A 20,702-nucleotide genomic window follows, 5' to 3' on the forward strand; every position below is an offset into this window, starting at 1 on the left:
TCGAAGGGAACAGATTGGTGCTGTAAGGAATAAAAATCAAGAGGAACCCTTGAATAATGGATTTATTTGCAAACAAGTCCCTCAAATGCCATTGCAGCAGCTAAAAAGAAATCAAACCAACATCAGCTTTCAAAAAGAAGCAAATAATTCCATCAGCAATCACAATAAAGCCGCAACTCCTGAAGGATATTGTGGTGAGTACGCAACCTGCTTAATCCCAGTATATTCTCTATTTCCCCTATACAGAAAGTTATAAAAGCTACAGGATGCTTGAGGCACTGGTTGGATCCAAAAGCGTTGCACTACTGACATAACAGTAGCAACACTGAAGTAACAGCCCTTCTATCAGCAGAGGAAGGGAAGGAGATTTTTGCCCATTCTTCTCTTTCACTGCAGTCTTGATCTCCAACAGCAGAATTCCAAGAGGCTCAATTCAGCACAAGTGGGGCAGGGAAATCTTAGTCAGCTTTGGCTCCAACACTAACCTCCAACACTAATTTTATTTCAGCATAAGTATTTGAGGGATGGAGCCTTCTTTGTTAGATACAGGATTGCCCATCTTTTCTTTTCTTTTCTTTTGCTGCAACAGATTGACATGGAAAAGGAACTATTGTTCCAGATTTCCATGCAGGCTTAATAAGAACATAAGAACATAAGAACAAGCCAGCTGGATCAGACCAAAGTCCATCTAGTCCAGCTCTCTGCTACTCGCAGTGGTCCACCAGGTGCCTTTGGGAGCTCACATGTAGGATGTGAACGCAATGGCCTTCTGCGGCTGTTGCTCCCGATCACCTGGTCTGCTAAGGCATTTGCAATCTCAGATCAAGGAGGATCAAGATTGGTAGCCATACATCGACTTCTCCTCCATAAATCTGTCCAAGCCCCTTTTAAAGCTATCCAGGTTAGTGGCCATCACCACCTCCCGTGGCAGCATATTCCAAACACCAATCACACGTTGCGTGAAGAAGTGTTTCCTTTTATTAGTTCTAATTCTTCCCCCCAGCATTTTCAATGTATGCCCCCTGGTTCTAGTATTGTGAGAAAGAAAAGAAAAAATTTCTCTCTGTCAACATTTTCTACCCCATGCATAATTTTGTAGACTTCAATCATATCCCCCCTCAGCCACCTCCTCTCCAAACTAAAGAGTCCCAAACGCTGCAGCCTCTCCTCATAGGGAAGGTGCTCCAGTCCCTCAATCATCCTTGTTGCCCTTCTCTGCACTTTTTCTATCTCCTCAATATCCTTTTTGAGATGCGGTGACCAGAACTGGACACAGTACTCCAAGTGTGGTCGCACCACTGCTTTATATAAGGGCATGACAATCTTTGCAGTTTTATTCTCAATTCCTTTCCTAATTATCCCCAGCATAGAGTTTGCCTTTTTTACAGCTGCCATGCATTGAGTTGACATTCCCATGGAACTATCAACTAAGACGCCTAAATCCCTTTCCTGGCTTCCCACATATTCCTGCTCACCCAAGTCTATTAGCATCTTTTCCAGTAAGTTTTCTGTGCAAGATGCATCTCTGGCAATAAAGTCACAATTGGGGGATTGACCCAGAACACCTGTGGAAGTGTCAGTGTTAGGGGATATTCAGGAGACATTCAGTGTTAGGATAAATATTCTTTCGAAGGTGTGACATTTTCCCACACCTTGCAAATATTTTATAGACTTGCATGGCACCACATTTTTGTGTAGCTAATAATGTGAAATGGTACAATGGTTAAGAGTGGCGGACTCTAATCTGAAGAACTGGATTCGATTCCCCACTTCTTCACATGAAACCTGTTGGGGGACTTTGAGCCAGTCACAGTTGCCTCAGAACTCTCTCAGCCCAAATAGAGAAAGACAATGGCAAACTACCTCTGAACATTTCTTGCCTTGAAAACTTGCCTTGCTAAGGAAAATTAAAGAAATTCTAATGATAGGAGTGTCAAATGGGTGGAAGAAGGATTATACATCTCTCGGTTAAATGAGGCGTAAGAAATCCCTCCAATGTATCCTAGAGTCACACCAGCACCAAACAGGAGAGAAAAGAATAATTCTATGTATTGGGATGCCTATTTTATACTGTTTTACATCCTTGTGGATTCTCAAAACCACTAGAGGGATGAATGACAATATAAGATATAGACCACTGTTTTCTTTAAAAGGTCCTAGAAAAGTAATATAAAATAACAGAGACATAAACGATCTCAGTCACAGCACTTCAAGCCAATGCTGAAAAATTTATCAAGAAATCATTCCACAAAAACAGACTAAAATCTATTATGTAGATTGTAGAACAATGCAACTATTAAAGGAATGACACAGGCAAGGTGCTACCATTTGCTAGATTGCTAATAACCAAGCTTGGGATAGTGATGTGGATCTAACAATGCACAGAAAGCACACAGAGCTTCCCTGCATTCTTCTCTGCTCTACTACTCCTCTTAGTCTCCAAGGCTGCAGTAGTCTCCAAGGCTGCAGATGCTGCAGTACTTTAAAGTTTCTCTAGTTAGTAGGATATAAATATTTCTGGACAGCAACCTGCTTCATAAAATACATGGATTTTAAATGGCACATAATAAAAAAGGTTCATCAACTACCATGTCCATTGTGGCATGTCCATTGTGGCATGTCCACTTTTCACTCAGTGTTTAAAGATAAGAGCACTCATGTAACTTCAATAATCTATGTAGATTCCACACCAATATTCCTCAAACATTACAAAATTGGAATTGTAATAATTCCCTCTCTCACTTATTATGGAGAATGCAGACATCACTATTGCCAGCACATTACATTGTACTGCTCCCCTTGTTGCCCTCTCACCTTTTTTAGACCAGGATCTACAAGAACCAGGATCATATCTTCACTCTGCTTTGGAGGCTTGCTGGGTGGCTTTGGGCCTGTGACACATTTCCAGCCTAACCTGTCTAATTGTGAGAATAAGGTAGAAAATGGGAGTACAATGTGATAAGCTTTGAATCCTCACTGGGGAGAAGAGATAGGCATACATTTCAAACAAAATGAATACTTCATAAGTCCCCTTCCCCAGATTATGATTGATTAAAGGCTGGAAAAGCCATGCTCATTTAAGGGCCAAGAGGGTGATGATTTGCTTGGAAATTGCTTTCAAAGCAGTTTTTCTACATTAGATTATCTGCTGTGCAAAAGGTTGCCAAAAGACAGAATGGGCACTACCGTGTGCCTCATTGCTTGTGTGGATGCATTTATACAGATGTATGCTAAAGACAAGATGTGTCCACCCAACCTCTCAAAGAACTTTGGCCCGCGGAGGGAACTGGACTCTGAAAAATGAAAATCCTAGGTCATAAGATTTTCATAAGGTGCCCCAAAAGATTTTTAAAAAACAAAGACAAAATAAGAAACATGGATTTGTACCAGAAAGAAAGGATTGTCCCTAGTAACGCATCACATTTGTAGTGTATGATTTCAGCAAGGGCATCTTATCCAAGCAGAGCTTACAAAAGCTACATTCTTCAAAAAACCCTCTTCTACCTCTCCTTTAAAAGCAATGGAGAACTACATGTGTTCACCCTTGTGAACCTATCATGAAAGACTTTAGTCCTCATGGTAAGAACTTGGCCCTAGACCCAGAGATCATCCAATGTGAAAAAAATTAAAAATTACACTGGCAATTTTGGCCATAGAAGTTCAAAGATTACATAAATTGCCACTGCAGTTGCTATTCCTTTGCTGAACGATGGAAAGCAGCTTTTCAGACTAGCTGCTTGCATTCACTCACTTACTTCGGAGAATCCTGGCAATATCATCACCAACCAACTGCATTCTCACAGATCCTGATCTAAAAAAGATGGGAGGGCAACAGGGGAAACAGTAGAATGTTATGTGCTGGCAATGATGATGACTACAATTACCGTTTTGCTGTCCTTCTGAGTTTTTTAAAAAGTAGGTCTGGGGATTTTAAAAAACACTTTATGACAACTGAAATACCAGTTTGCGTAATGCAGGCTGGCAAAACACTAGTGGAATATTTAGCTGGAATCAAGAGCTGGTGACAAGACTGGAAGTTCCAGTTTCCTTTGCTCTCCTCCCCCTACCCCCATTCTACATTTTAAATGTCAGATTTTGTCCCAAGGTTGATTCATGCACCCTTACTATTGTTATGAAATCTTCTCCTTCCTATTCATTGCAGCAGCAACAATAAATTTACAAGTACAAAAACCTTAACTCAACCAGCAACCAAGCTAAAACACAAGAGTTAAAATCCTTCAAAACTGGATTTTTGGTCAGGGGAGGAATGTTTATGTTAGCAGTACCAACATTTCAGAGTATCTTTAGGAGACCCTCCTGATGATACCACCCAGGTTTGGTGAAGGTTTGGGATTGGGGCACCCCCTTTGGGGGTCCATAACTTTGGACCCCCTAAACCAAACATCACCAAACCTGGCTGATATCATCAAGAGATTATCCTGATGATACCACCCAGGATTGGTGAAGTTTGGTTCAAGGGGTCCAAAGTTATGGACACTCACAATGTAGCCCCATCTACTATTAGCTCCCATTGGAAACAGTGGGGGATGGGGCACCCCCTTTTGGGGTCCATAACTTTGGACCCCCTGAACCAAACTTTACCAAGCTTGTGTGGTATCATCAGGAGAGTGTCTTGAAAAATCCCTGACATTTTGGTGCCACTAGCCTAAAATTGCGCCCCCTGGTGGCCGACAAAGTAAAAACCCTAAAATATTTTTTAAAATACACCTGACTCACATATAAGTCGAGGGGGGCTTTTTCAGCACAAAATATGTGCTGAAAAATTCGACTTATATGCGAGTATATACGGTAAATGGAGGTGGTTTGTCCATTGCTTCCTGGTTCACAGAGGAAAAATAATCATACACCAGTGCTAATAAGTATTCATGGGGAAGGAACATAGTTTCCTCAGATTTACAGTCAGGCATCTCATTTGAGAACATCTTGCTATGCTTGCCTGCAGAAGTCAAATGCATATTTTGTGGAAAAACACAAATAAGTAGTTAAAATTAAGTAGCAATTCCCATACTGTATTCTTGAGAACATAAACGTGACATGAGAGAACAGCTAGCATGCAGTACATAACTTAATAATAATAGCCTAATGTCAGTTCAAAGAACTAGCATTAGGTAATAGTTAAAGTGTCAAACTAAGATCTGTGAGGCCCAGGTTTAAATTTCTGCCAAGGTAGCTTGCTGGGTGACCTTGGGCCCATCAAACAATCTTGGCCTTCCCTTTTCCACAGAATGCTCAATGTGAGGATAAAACGAAGAAGGGGAGAATGATGTTCTAAACTGTTTTGTGTCTCCAGTAGAAAGAAAAGGAGGGGATTAAAAAAAGTACAGAGTCACAGAGGAGGACTAATTCAGCTGTATAGGACCAGAGACGGGGTCCTGGCCCCACAGATGCATGTTACATTTCTGTATGATTCATTGTTCTGGCCTTGCCTCCTCCTAATCTAAGAAGGTAGAAAATCCAACCACGTCTCTACAGCAAGTGTTGCTGGATCATTCAGTCATTCCTGACACACACAACAGTGCAATTACAAGCCAGTTGGGCTTCTGCATGAGTCACTGACCTGGGCTGCCAATCAAGAGGCACTTCTGGTAATGTAGCACATAGAAAATGGTCTCTCAGAGGGTGAATAGTTTCCACACCTGTTCACACATTTTAGAAATAAATTATTTTATGGGCGTTTTCGCACACACTGTTTGTTGCAGATCTGGCATGTGAGGTCGTTGCTGTATCACACATTTGTTTGCACACACTTAAGCCGAAATGTGTTCCGACTCCCTTTCTGTGCCACATTCCAGCCGTTGTTCCGCATTTTTCCTGTCGCTCGATACTTGTGCAACTTTCTTGGAAAATGCAGTTTCCCCCCACAATTTGGTGCCTAGTTGCGAAACAAAAGTGGAACGAAAGTGGATCAAGCGGCAGCAAGGGTTTATGCCCACCATGTGACGAGATTTGATCCATCCAATGGGGAGCGCGATTTCATGCCCTGGCTGCGCTACATTATCCCTTTGTTCCTTTATGCGTCTCACTGCATTTCCCCCCCCTCATCCCGCTCTCGTCATGTATCATCAATGCCTTTGTAGCTCGACCCACAGATGGCCTCTTGAAGGGTGCTTAAAAAACCGCCACCCCTTTCTGCTTTTCTCTTTGTCCCTCCCATTGTCTGGAACTGAATGGAGGGCGGCTGAAAGAGAAAGCCTGCTTGCTTTGGCGGAGCCTAGGAGATGTTGCTTAAAGGATGCGGATTTTCAAGGAGGGCTGGAAAGAGGCCCGGCTTGCATCTTTGAGAGGAGCAGAGAATATTCTCTTGTGCTGTCATGCACAACAGGTGCCTTATTTGCCTGCAGACCTCCTTTGGGGGTGGGGTGGGATGCGTGTGGGTTTTTCCCCTCGCTTCCCTTCCTCATCCTGCCAAAGTAGGGTAGAGAAGAGGGCTTTCCACTGTTTTCATCCCCCTCTCTTTCTCAACGATCCAGTGCCTAAAAGTCCTCCTGGGAAATGGAACAAAGAGTTCCTGTGCCTTCTCCCCGAGCCGGAGAAGAGAACTACTCGAGAAAACACCCCGGCCAGTGGCGTAGGGGGTTGGCAGAGCTCGTGAATCTAATCTGGAGAAACCGGGTTTGATTCCCAGCTCTGCCGCCTGAGCTGTGGAGGCTTATCTGGGGAATTCAGATTAGCCTGGGCACTCCCACACATGCCAGCTGGGTGACCTTGGGCTAGTCACAGCTTCTCGGAGCTCTCTCAGCCCCACCCGCCTTCTGGCCAGGGTGTAACTTATGAAATCCCACCCTGGACTGCTCTCAGGACTGCGCTACTGCCAGCCAATCAGATTCGTCGCTGCTTCGCATTCTTGGCGGGATGCAAAAACCCGGGAGTTGCGAGGCAAGCGGAAGATGTGTGACTACCGGGCCATGTGTGAATGCCATCGAGTGACGAAACTACATTAAAAAGGTAAGGAATCAATGCGGTTCGCTTTTATTCTGGAATAAAAAGTGTGTGCGAAAACGCCCTATGTTAGAACGGATGAAGTGTACCTCCAATCTTAACTCACAAGGGAAGTTCTCTTCGGGCGAATTCCCACTGCCTCCTTAGCACGGTTTCGAGCCACTTACTAACACGGTTTCATCGACGTCCTCCCCATGACTTCTGTGGCAGCAACCATTTCTGATGCTCGTTCGCCCTGTTAATCCGCATTCCGGCAGAACCTGGATGCAAGTGGTTCAGGCCCCCCCGCTTACCACAGTTTATGCTGTTCCGAGGGGAGTGAACAAGGTTTGGAACCTGGAGTTGTTCCCTCACTTCCAGAGCTGTGCGGACGTGCATTTCGCGACAGCCAATCAGATTGATTTGACTCCTTGCGCACCTTACTTCCGGGTTGATGGAACGATCACGCTTCTGAGCATTTGCAATACAAGTAAACGGTCACCTGATAACCGATTTAACGGTAAAACTTTCAGAAAATTGTTGCTTTACTGTAAATGACAAGTATTCATAGTGGTTGCACTTCAGCGTTCGCACAGGTTTTTTAATGGGTAAAAATGGGTAGTGTTTCTGAAGTGGCTAACAGGTCCCGCCCAACTGAACACCGACCAATCAGATTAGGGCAATGAAGCACGATCACATGGCTGTGGGGATTGCAACGATGCCTGCACCCGGGAGTGTCTGCTGTGTGCTCGCTGTGGTGGGGAGGGAGAAACTGCGATGAGGAGAACATGGATTCACAAGGAACAGGTTTGGATCCGCTTGCAATTTCAAGTGGGGATTTGCCCTTCATAGGGTTGCCAGCTTTTAAACTGGTCCCTTTAGGTTTCCCTTTACTATCAGTTTGATCTGCAAAGCAATTACCAGGTGATGATATTCAACTTCTCACCAGGAAAAGCTTTCATTGCCCATTTCTACTCATTAACCTTCTCCTGAAAAGGGACAGGACTTTTTTTCTCCCTGTCTAGTTGGGAACTTTAGTCCTTCAACAGTCAAAATTTGAGGAACATTGAGTTTAAGTGTAAATAATATGTTTGGCACCACTCATGGAAAGTGGGATTAAATCTAACAGTGCTGTTACCTCAGTAGAATAAACTGGGTGGAACTCTAAACAACTCAGCAAAAGCAAATTGACTAACTTTGTGCAATTCTTGTGCATCAGTCTGCGTAAATTAAAAAATAAATGAAGCAAGGGTAAGAGCAGCCAGCTTTCAGGAAGTACAAACATGTTATTTCTTCCACGATCCCTCAAGCATGATATTTGCTTAACACATTTGCATTTGTTCCATGCATTTGTATTTTCAGAATCCAGGAGGCCTCTCTTTAAACTGGAAGTTTTCATACACTATGAAGGGGTGGGGGAGTGTTTCTCAAGAAGTGCATTCCCAGTCATCAAGAAACCACAATTGTACAGTTAGCAGGCATCACAGGTCACTTTCCTCAGGCTTCACATAGGGGTGGACACCATTTTTTCAGTATTTTCATGTTTGGCTTTAAAATAACCTGAAAAATTAGAAAAAGACGAAATGTTGGCTACTTCAGTTTCTTTAAAGAAAATGGGTTTTTAAAGTCAATCCAAAAAAATCCTACCTGAGAGAGATTTTTGCAGGGATCACCTGACACCTACAAACAGTTTTCTCAGCTGTCTTCCTGCTCCTGAAGTCGATTTCAACTTTAGAGTTGGGAGGAGGGGCGTTGCTGCAAGAATCACTGAGCTGACCCCTGTACTCAGCTCTGTGGGCTGCCCCGTGACTAATTGCCAAGAAAAGTCAAATGGCTATTTGGCATTTTTTGGCTTGGGCTATTTGGCTCTGCCTGACAGCTCTTTTTTTTTGTGAACACCCATGAGGAAAGCCAAAATGGCTTTTTTCGGGTGGGGGGGTCTATTTGGGATTTTTCGAATTCCCAACTCTAGTTTCCCATGTATCAGGCACATAGAGAGACATGTTTCCATGTTCTCAGTTATAACATGGAATATTATAACAGTTTAACAAACAAACAAAAATAGAAAAGCTGTGCCATGACATCTTTGATAGGATTGGACCTTGATATTTGAAACCAAAACCAAAAACCTTGACACAGTTAAAGATAGCTCTGACTAAGTTGCATTAAAAACACTGCTGCTTAATGTTTGTTGCAAATAACTTGTCCTATTGGTTTCAGAGAGGCTTTATTTCACAAGTTTGGCTGGATTGGAGCCCATATTTTTGTAGTAATACAAACTCAGATCCATCCTGCTGACCATTAAGAAATTTAGGGGGGGTGGGGACAAATATCTGAATTTGCCTAAAATATTTTAGGGGTATAATTACATTACGGCAGGAATAAAATGGCTATCAATCATTTCATGTCAGTTTGTCAAAATATATTATTCCCCCAGCATAAAACTGGGAATTCATCTAAGGATAAGCTTTTGCCCAAGCCGGAGGAAACATCCTCATCACACCCAGCTACAATAAAGGAGATATATCAGCCTTGAAATGAGCTATGACACAAAAAAACACCCAATGAGGATATGATACCCACATAAGTTTTTAGCAAATTGGATTCATGAGAAGTGATGTAAAAGTAAGGTAAAGCTAGAATTTTTAATCTGTGTCAATGATACAGGTTTTCTAAATGCATTATAGTCTCTCTACATAGGAAAAAGGTGCCAAAAATTACTCAGAAGTCTATTCAAATGTAATTTCTAAAATGTACAGCTGGCACTGTCTTACCAAAAGATGGTGTGTGGATAGAATACTGGAGTAACAGAACACATGGTATTTCTAAAGCTAACTCCTCCATAAGCCAATGGCTTTAAGTTAGACCACCTGACTACAAAATTTGCAGTGGGAAAAACAAAGCAAATGAATATCACATTTCTGAATGTGATATTGTCCTTTGTCTTTGTCAACACAGACAGACAATGATCCAAACAAGCAAATATTGATAAAAAGCTTTTGGTGATGATTATACTGCAATACATAGACTGTTGTACGAGACAGGCCTTAATGGGAAGCTTTCAGATAATGGAACCTCTACCAGTAGGAAATCAGACCAGGATGTTTATTGTCCTTTTTTCTGTTCAAATGTTTATGTAAGTAGTAATATTATTAATGACTAAAGGACTCCAGTACTCTGTATTCATGCAAAGGACATCACTCTTGTTTTTACCACTCTGATGGGAACAAGTGAGCTGATTGATACTGTGAGGGACTTCTGTAGGAATTATCAAGTTACTCTAAACCTAAAATGTTCCCCTTACAAAAGGGAAATAGGAAACTAATGCCATTGATGCAGAAGTTGTTTAATCTGTTTAAAAGTGTGGCATTCAGTCTCAAAAGAAGCATTCTTGTGAAGGCTGCTTATCACCCTAGGATTTCATAAAGTTGCTCAATTCCCTTGGTTGGAAAGATATTTGAAACCAAAATACTTACATTTGAATAGACTTCTGAGTAATTTTTGGCACCTTTTTCCTATGTAGAGAGACTATAATGCATTTAGAAAACCTGTATCATTGACACAGATTTAAAATTCTAGCTTTACCTTACTTTTACATCACTTCAAAATACTTGAAATACTGGAACTAGCAAATGTCAACCCAGTTGAAACAATGTTTTAAGGACAATTTCATATTTACTTTGTTCATCCCCATCAATATTTCTATTCTACCAGCAAAATCAGAGGACCTAACAACGTTTCATTAACTTTGACTCCTCCCTGAGATCACCACAAGGACTTTTGATCAGATATATCCTGTGAGCAGATGTGTATCGGGGGAAATGGCACCCGGGGCAACACCTGCTTTGGGTACCTCCCTCCGTACCCCCCATGGCCCACTTGTGGGGGGGGCAGCAGAAGCTGATGGGCTGTTTATTGCTTACGGTAACCATCTGTTTCTAAGAATTTTCATAACTTGTAGTTCTCAACAAGAGGGCATTGTTGTTAGGCATAGGACTACCTTTTATGTCAACCACATAACTTGCATACAACTGCCACCTCGCCTCAACCTCCATCGGTGGTGTCCCTGCTGCCTCGTCTTCAGAGGCTTTTTGTAAGAAAGAAAAGGGGGATGGATACACCAGAGATATGGCAACAATATAAATCTGCATCCAGTGGCTTAAACCATGAGCAATGTGGGTAATTTTATCCACAATGTAAAATATACAATTTCATAAACAATGATTTATATGGTGTAATTTTCACAACTTTATACATTTACAACTTGTATTGAAGTAAGTACAATTATGTATAAAGTACATTTACAATTTGTATCAAAGTAAGTACAATTATGTACAAAATAATACTTCATATACGAGTTGTTTAAATTTATAAAATATAAGTATAAAATTTATAAAATATAACAAAATTATAAAATATCAGTAATTGCATCAATGCTTCTATAAACATTAAACTAATTTTAACTGCAATTTATTGCTTACTGTAGCCATCTGTCTCTAAGAATTTTCATAACTTGTAGTTCTCAACAAGAGGACATTGTTATTAGGCATAGGACTACCTTTTATGTTAACCACATAACTTGCATACAGCTGCTTACAAAAATGCTCCTTATTCCAGTCCTTGGTTAAGCCCAGGAGAATTTGTGATTATAAACCCATAGAATAAAAATTTGTTTCATTTAAAATAGAGGGGCCTAAAAAGGCATTACGAGGTTAACTAATACCAGAGGTTAACTAGCCCCACCTTTCGTGTTTACTTCGAAGCAACAACTCATATATGAAGTATTATTTTGTACATAATTGTACTTACTTTGATACAAATTGTAAATGTACTTTATACATAATTGCCCTCACTTCAATACAAATTGTAAATGTATAAAGTTGTGGAAATTACACCATATAAATCATTGTTTATGAAATTGTGTATTATACATTGTGGATAAAATTACCCACGTTGCTTATGGTTTAAGCCATTGGATACAGATTTATATTGTTGCCATATCGTCTTCAGAGGCAGCAGGGTGGAGCCAATGGAGGTTGAGCCAGGGGGCGGCAGCAGCTGGCGGGTAGTGGCTGCTGCTGCCTTTCCCTCAGCCTCCATCAGCGCTGGCCCTGCTGCCTCTGAAGACGAGCAGCTGGTGTCCCCCCCTGCTCAACCTCCATTGGTGGTGGCCCTATAGCCTCGTCTTTGGAGGTAGCAGGGCTGGTGCTGATGTAGGTTGAGCCAGGGGGCGGCAGCCCCGGTCAGCTTCTGCTGCCCCCCCACCTCTATCGGAGGCTGTGTCTGCTTGTATCCTCCAATACAGGTAGAGGGGGTGGCAGCAGCTGGGCTGGGAGCCTGCCATTGCAGGCCGTGAGCAGGCATGGCCTCTGATAGAGGTGGGGGGAAGCAGCTGCGCCAGGCTGGGAGCCTGCCAGGCTGGCCCCCTCCTCCATCGGAGGCTGTGAGCAAACAAAATGGCATGCAGCCAGGGACATGGGATACCCTATGTCCCCATTGATGGTATGCCATTGCCTGTAAGTTTGGAACTCAGCTTTGTTCGGAACTCAGCATCCAGGATCCATTCAATTTTGGCCACAGTTTGTATGGAGAGGTTAAGCCTCCCCCCATACACACATTCCATTTTCCCAACCTGAAATGGCCCTACGGAGTTGCTGTTTGCTATGTTTAAGAAACCTACATATAAACTTCAATACTTTTAAGTTTCCCTATGAGGTGAAATAACAGCTCCTGAGGAATGTTTCAGGTCAGGGAAATGACACCAAATATGTGTTAGGGTCTTCATCTCCCTTGGAATGCTCACTGCATCTAAATCCAAATCAGGGCCTTGTGCATGAGGGATCTGAGTTCTGAGCATAGACCTTGCATGACATTTCTGATCAAATATCTTTGTATTGGACGTGGAGTGACAGGAAGACGAAGTAATGTATAGTTAGGTCCTCAGGTGATATATAATTAGGTCCTCAGGCGATACTGCCCTTCACAATAATCCAAGGCCACCCGAAGAGTTGTGTGTCAGAATGGGGGCTTGAACCCATGCTTCCCAGTGTTGACATTTTTAACTACACTACACATGTTCTTCCCATTTGTCTCTACGAGGAACACAAGTTGGTCTCCTTTTCTTTACAGCTCAAATTAATGTGCTTCAATGCTTTACTAACTAAATGTTAACAAACAGGCAACACCAGATTGCAAAGAGAATAATTTAGAATTTATTATTAGTAATTAGTAATATACCACTCAGGATTAACCCTGAATTAGTTAAAGGACACCAATTTTGCTACCACAAAGAAGCAAATTAAATTCAAGATTTGGAGCTTCCAAAATGTAAAGGCCATACAGGATTACCTTCTAAAATACCATTATAAATCTTCATCTAGCCAAACTCAGTAGCTGGACCTTTCTTCTTTCAGTTTTTGAATATACTTATCTTTTTTTTAACTCAAAAATTTCTACACAACTGCTCCCAAAATGTGGGGCACATTGACAATGTCATAGATGCTAGCTAACTGTTCCTGTTCACCGGCAGCTTTTCTGCACTTTATCTAAAGCACTGTAAAAAGCTGCAGAACAAATTAAAAAAAATTCTCAGAAGGAAAAAAAGTACATTTCAACTAAACCCTCCCCACTTGCTGTATTAATGTTACATTTGTCTGTATTCTAATTGTAGGTGATGGAAATATAGTCACAATTATGTTAAAGAATACAAAAAGTGCTTCAACATGTTTGTTTTGTTCACTTAGGATAATGAGTCCCAGTATCTGTTGGCTTTGTAACTTATTCCGAGGTGGCACAAATGGAATCACTTCTAAGTAAGTACAATGCAACCTAAAGCCAAAAAATAGAACTAAAGGTGAACAATGAGATCAAGAACTCAAGTGTTGTTAGAATGAATCTCATTCAGATCAACAGAAATCAGCAAGTTTGCCCAAAGTCTATCAGAAGCAGATCTCTACCAATGGTTCCAAACCTTTTGGGTACAGTGACCTACAAATCCAAATTTACTTGCTATGGTGACCCACCCAGGACTGGCTCAAGGTTTTTGTTAGTACCCTAGGCAAATTCTGACCTTGGTCCAGTGTTCCATTTTTCGGCAGTGATTAACCAGATATTTTTGAAAAAGCAACAAACATTGCACAAAGGGTGCAGCTGCCACCACTATGAAACCCAACAAGTGGCATTCCAGCATTCCTATGGAAGTTCCTATGAAGTTACATTCCAGCTTTTGACCATCCTCTCCTTCTCCATTACTCCTTCTAATCTCCCCTCAGATTCTCACTCACTCCAGTGACCATCTGGCCATTTTACCTGACCAACATGTATATCCGGTGAAGAAAAAAACCCCAACTAATACATGACATGGAAGATTCTGTTTTCAGGGTCAGATCTTGGCTTCCAAGACACAAAGGTAATAGAAAGGGCAGAGGGACATTCAGGAAGGCTAGCCTGAGATAGACTTTTGGGTCCTGTCCCAGAGGTTGGAAATAGGGTTGCCAGGTCCCCCCTGACCACTGGTATATTTTAACCTTCACTTGATTATGCAATATGATTTTATCTGTTCAGGCCGTTCAGGGTGGTGTACATTAATTTTCCCTCTTCCATGTTACTAGCACAACAACCCTATGAAGCAGTTAGATATAAGGAAATTGACAGCCAACAAACATCGTTTTTGTAAACTTCATTTATTTTTATTTACTTCATTTATATCCTGCTTTTCTCCCCAGTGGGGTTCCAGAGGTATATAGATCATTTGCCTCTTCTCCATTTGGTCCTGACAACAGTCAAATAGCATAGATTCAGCTGAGAGCCTGTGACTAGTCCAGCATTGCTAAATGACTGTGGCTTAGAGAAGATGGTTGTGGAACCAACCAGGGGAGAGGTGATCCTAGATCTAATTCTATGTGGGACCCAGGACCTGGTGCAGGAAGTCAGTGTTGTTGAGCCGATAGGGAACAGCGACCACAATGCTGTCAGATTCAGTATCTCTGCATGTGAACAAGTGGCAACTACTAATGTAGTTACATTCGCCTTCAGAAAGGGAAATTTCTCAAAGATGAGGGGGATAGTGCGCAGGAAGCTGAAAGGGAAAATCAAGGGAGTCAAAACTGTCCAGGATGCTTGGAGGTTATTTAAAAACACAGTAATAAAAGCTCAGCTGGAATGTGTTCCACAGGTTAGAAAAGGCAGCACCCAGTCCAAAAGAAAGCCACCATGGTTAACAAGAGAGGTTGAGGAAATGATCAGAAAAAAGAAAATGTCTTTTAGAAAATGGAAGTCCAGTTTGGCTGATGAAGAATATGAGAGGGAACACAAATGGTGGCAAAAGAGAAGCAAGTTAGCTGTAAGGGAGGCAAAAAAGGATTATGAGGAACGCATGGCTGCGAACATCAAGACCAGCAACAAACAGTTCTTCAAGTACATCAAAAGCAGGAAGCCAGCAAGGGAAGCGGTAGGCCCGTTAGATGACAAAGGAACAAAGGATGTGCTAAAAGATGGCAGGGAGATTGCAGAGAATCTGAATGAATTCTTTGCATCTGTCTTCACCCAAGAGGAGGTGAGGAACATTCCTGCACCTGAACCAAGCTTCTTAGGAGGCGAATCCGAGGAACTAGCGAAGATAGTGGTAGACAAGGAAGAAGTTCTGGCAGCCATTGATAAACTAAATGTTACCAAATCCCCTGGCCCAGATTGCATTCACCCAAGAGTCCTTAAAGAGCTCAAGCATGAAACTGCTGATCTTCTCACTTTAATATGCAACTTATCCCTGAAATCAGGCTCCATCCCTGAAGACTGGAAGATGGCCAATGTCACACCAATCTTTAAGAAAGGATCTAGGGGGGACCCGGGAAATTACAGGCCAGTCAGTTTGACATCTGTTCCTGGTAAATTAGTAGAATCTATCATTAAAGATAAAATTATAAAACATGTAGAAAAGCAAGACCTGCTGAGAAAGAGTCAGCATGGCTTTTGCAGAGGCAAATCCTGTCTTACAAACTTACTAGAGTTCTTTGAGGGTGTAAACAGACATGTGGATAAGGGGGAACCGGTGGACACTGTCTACTTGGACTTCCAAAAGGCTTTTGACAAAGTTCCTCACCAGAGACTGTTGAGAAAACTCAGCAATGAAGGAATAAAAGGGGAAGTCCTCCTATGGATTAAAAACTGGTTGAGAAACAGGAAACAAAGAGTGGGTGTAAATGGGAAGTTCTCACAATGGAGAGATGTCAGGAGTGGTGTCCCCCAAGGATCCGTTTTGGGACCAGTGCTCTTTAACCTATTCATGGGTAGCGTGGTGGCCAATTTGCAGATGATACCAAATTATGTAGGGTGGTGAGAACCACAAAGGATTGCGAAGAGCTCCAAGCGGACCTTGATAAATTAGGTGAGTGGGCCCAGAAATGGCAAATGCAGTTCAATGTAGCAAAATGTAAAGTGATGCACATAGGGGCAAAAAATCCAAACTTCACATACACGCTACAGGGGTCAGTGCTATCAGTCACAGACCAGGAAAGGGATTTAGGCGTCTTAGTTGATAGTTCCATGGGAATGTCAACTCAATGCATGGCAGCTGTAAAAAAGGCAAACTCTATGCTGGGGATCATTAGAAAAGGAACTGATAATAAAACTGCAAAGATTGTCATGCCCTTATATAAAGCAGTGGTGCGACCGCACTTGGAGTACTATGTCCAGTTTTGGTCGCCGCATCTCAAAAAGGATATTGAGGAGATAGAAAAAGTGCAAAGAAGGGCAACAAGGATGATTGAGGGACTGGAGCACCTTCCCTATGAGGAGAGGCTGCAGCGTTTGGGACTCTTTAGTTTGGAGAGGAGGCGGCTGAGGGGGGATATGATTGAAGTCTACAAAATTATGCATGGGGTAGAAAATGTTGACAGAGAGAAATTTTTCTTTCTTTCTCACAATACTAGAACCAGGGGGCATTCATTGAAAATGCTGGGGGGAAGAATTAGGACTAATAAAAGGAAACACTTCTTCACGCAACGCAGGTGATCATTGGTGTTTGGAATATGCTGCCACAGGAGGTGGTGATGGCCACTAACCTGGATAGCTTTAAAAGGGGCTTGGACAGATTTATGGAGGAGAAGTCGATTTATGGCTACCAATCTTGATCCTCCTCGATCTGAGATTGCAAATGCCTTAGTAGACCAGGTGATCGGGAGCAACAGCCGCAGAAGGCCATTGCGTTCACATCCTACATGTGAGCTCCCAAAGGCACCAGGTGGGCCACTGCGAGTAGCAGAGAGCTGGACTAGATGGACTTTGGTCTGATCCAGCTGGCTTGTTCTTATGTTCTTATGTTCTTAAGCTTCCATGACAGAGTGGAGATACAAAACTGGGTCTCTCATTCTAGTCCAACAGTCTAACCACTACACTATACTGGTTCTCCTTTCTCCTACCTCATGCCTATAAGCAGTGGTGGGATTCAGCAGGTTTGCACCACTTCGGCAGAACTGGTTGTTAAAATGGTGCTTGTAAACAACAAGTTGTTAAATTATTTGAATCTCACCACCAGAACCGGTTAGACAGAGAGTGTATGACTAGCCCATGGTCACCCAGCAAGCTTCCCTGGCAGAGGTGAGATCTAAACCTGAGTTTCTCAGAATCTAGTCCAATACCCTATCCAGTATACCAATATGACACAACAACATCTTGAATATTTGATGCATTACATCAAATACTATATCAAAGTAAAATCACTAAGATTGCAGTGAAATAAAGAAGTTCACTGAAGCAAAGTGACACCACAAGGAGCTGCCATTAGATTTGCCAACTCGAGGCGGGGGGATTCCTGGAGATTTGGGCTGGTGAATCTTGAGGAGGACAAGATTTGCAGATGGGGGAATATAATTCTATACAGTCTACCCTCCAGACCTATCTCTGTAGGTTGGCAACCCTAGTTGCTGGTATTCCAAGGGTGTTGCAAAAGCACACGCAGAAACATGCAGGCTCAAGACTACAAACAATAACAACCTGGAATGTTTCCGTCAGCAAGATAATCTTCTTATTTGCTAACAAAAAATACAGTCCAGGCCCAGGCACTTTAGTAGAACAAGCTACCAATACTCCAAGGCGATAACAGAGATGATTAGAAAGAGACTAGATTCTAAAATCCTGCAAACAGCTGTTAGGGCAGGCAGGTTTCTAAAGCTTTTATTTGGGCGTGGTGTGCAAAGGCCAATTTTGTTTTTAATCAAGAATGGATTATAATACTAAACTGTATAATCATTAAGGGACTTTAGTGTGCCTTTGTTAACTGATGTGAAGCCAAGAATGGATGAAGGAAGCCAACCTTTAGCTTTCTGTGTGGAGTGTGATACAGGAGCACTTGTGCTGGCTAATTCACTCCATTTCTTCTTACTGCAAATAATGAGAAGCACAGAGAAGTCTTCACTTGCAGAATTCATTTTCCTTTGAGAAAGTAGTATAGAAATGATAACATATGCATTATGAAAACACAGCAAAGAAAAATAGTAACGTGATGATACACATGACTCCATCAAGATTCATTTACCGGTATGTGCAATGTTTGACTAATGTGCAAATGCCTTCATGTGCACTAGTAAAACTCCACACAGATGAATCTCAGTAGCACTGTATATATCTATATCTATAAATGCGAAATACCACTGACTGACTGACTGACTGACTGACTGACTGACTGACTGACTGACTGACTGACTGACTGACTGACTCATCAAAAGAACTCAAAAACCATCAAACCTACAAAGTTGAAATTTGGCACACCGGTTCATTATGTGGTTTAGGTGCTCACTAAGAAAGGATTTTTCAAAATATTCAGTTTTACTTGAGTTATTACACATTTACTGTAGAACTCTGGCCATCTGCATTACTGTTGAACTCTGGTCATCTGCACGAACATTCTAAAGGTGACAGTTAAAAACCTGCTTGCCAAGCTAAAGGATGCAGTACAGGGAGTAAAAATGATTCATTTCACAGGAGTTTTTAATGAAGGGCACTTTGACGCTTTACTTCCCTGTGTTGAATCGACAAGTTCTGATAATGCCCACCAAACAACAAGCACAACTGAGCCAACAGTGGCCCAACTGGATTCTACCACCGACCTCCTCAACGCATACGAACCTGCTCCTTCTGTTGAAACAGCTAAAGGGAGAAGAGGGATTAAACGCAGAAAGCGATTTACAGATACGATTAGAAAAAGACAAGTAAGGGAAGCTGCTGCAAAATATGCAAAAAACAACCCAGAAGTTCACAGACAGGCTGTGATGAGGTATGCTGACTGTCACCCCGAAGTTAATAGAGAGGCTGTGATGAAGCATGCGTAGCGAAGCACAGGTGCCCTGCTTTTGTGTGTGTGTGTGTGTGTGTCAGGTGAGCAGAATTCTGGAAGAATCCTTGCCTGTTGGTTTGGGGTTGGGGTGTTGTTGATTTGCTCTTCTTTTTGAATTAGGATGGTCATTTTAATACTTTTCACATAATATGAACTACAGATCTCTTGCATTGTTCAATTGAGATACTGTATTATTAATTGTGGGAAAAAAGATTGACCTGCCATTCTGAAGCCGTGCTAAATTACAAATACAAGTAATCTTTATTGGCATTGAAATACAATTTAAAAAATAAATAAATAATCCTTAAACCATGATAAATTATTTTTTCTTTTTTCTCAAAGAATGTATCTGGAGGAAGTACTACAATGGTCTCAGTCTTTTGAAAAACTGATGGCTACTAAACGTAAGTAGTCACATAATTAATGACAAGAGCACCAAAATGGTATAGAGATTGAGTAGGGGAAGTGATTGGGTTAACACCGAAGTCTAGTTTATATAGGATGTTGTGAGTTTTCTGGATTGTGTGGCTATGTTCCAGTAGTATTTTCTCCTGACGCTTCGCCTGCATCTTTGATGCCAGCCACAGATGTAGGCAAAACGTCAGGAGAAAATACTACTGGAATACAGCCATGCAACCTGGAAACCCATAATATTCTAGTGATAGCCTTAGACAATATATTTAGTTTATATGTTTGATAAATGCTGAGTTTTGGTCCACATAATATCAGTTCCCACACATATGACATAACAAGAGCACAGCAGTATATGTGAATGGATATATTTATTTATTTATTTATTTATTTATGAGTTTTTTATACCGCCCTACCCCCAAAGGGCTCTGGGCGGTGAACAACATAGTAATACAACATACAATTAAAATCCATTTAAAATAAACAACAGCGATCAGCATATAAAAACAGCATCGGCAATAAATCCTTAATAAAACCCTCCAAGAGGGGGGGAGGGGTCCCATAGATGGTAAAGGGACCACACAGGAGGCTAAAATAGGGGAGGGGAGGGGGCGGGTGGACATCAGCGGCCGGACACTCCAAAAGCCCAGTGGAACAACTCCGTCTTACAGGCCCTGCAGAACTCACCAAGATCCCGCAGGGCCCGGACAGCTGGAGGAAGAGTGTTCCACCAGGCAGGAGCCAGGGCCGTAAAAGCCCTGGCCCGAGTGGAGGCCAGCCGCATCATTGAGGGGCCGGGAACCAGCAGCAGATTGTCATCATATTGTGAGTAGTGCTCCACCATCTTGGTTTGTTCTGCACAGCACAAGTAAGATGTCCTGAGGACTCCAAAAATATGTGTTGGGGAGGAACTTTACACAGCTTTTTTCCTCTAAGACATCCTCAGGGCGTTTTACTTCAGCCCAACCTGTCTTCTTTTGATGATGCTAGAAGGAGGACTTTTTTCCCTTCAAGTCATCTATAA

At 42.0% G+C, this 20,702-nt stretch overlaps 1 protein-coding gene across 3 annotated transcripts in view; it reads left to right on the forward strand.

The window, feature by feature from the left end:
- Positions 1-20,702, forward strand: part of RGS13 (regulator of G protein signaling 13) — a 26,926-nt gene continuing 6,224 nt past the window's right edge. Inside the window, exons 1-3 of one of the 3 annotated variants that reach the window (XM_048497494.1) lie at positions 1-194; positions 13,683-13,751; positions 19,610-19,671. In XM_048497494.1, the coding sequence (XP_048353451.1) occupies positions 13,687-13,751; positions 19,610-19,671 (127 nt within the window). In that variant the 5' untranslated portion in view covers positions 1-194; positions 13,683-13,686. Of the gene's footprint in view, positions 195-13,682; positions 13,752-14,264; positions 14,348-19,609; positions 19,672-20,702 lie in introns of those variants that run through there. The other 2 variants (XM_048497495.1, XM_048497496.1) reach the window with 2 other exon arrangements.

This window comes from Sphaerodactylus townsendi, linkage group LG05, assembly GCF_021028975.2.
Source record: "Sphaerodactylus townsendi isolate TG3544 linkage group LG05, MPM_Stown_v2.3, whole genome shotgun sequence".
Classification (NCBI taxonomy): domain Eukaryota; kingdom Metazoa; phylum Chordata; class Lepidosauria; order Squamata; family Sphaerodactylidae; genus Sphaerodactylus; species Sphaerodactylus townsendi.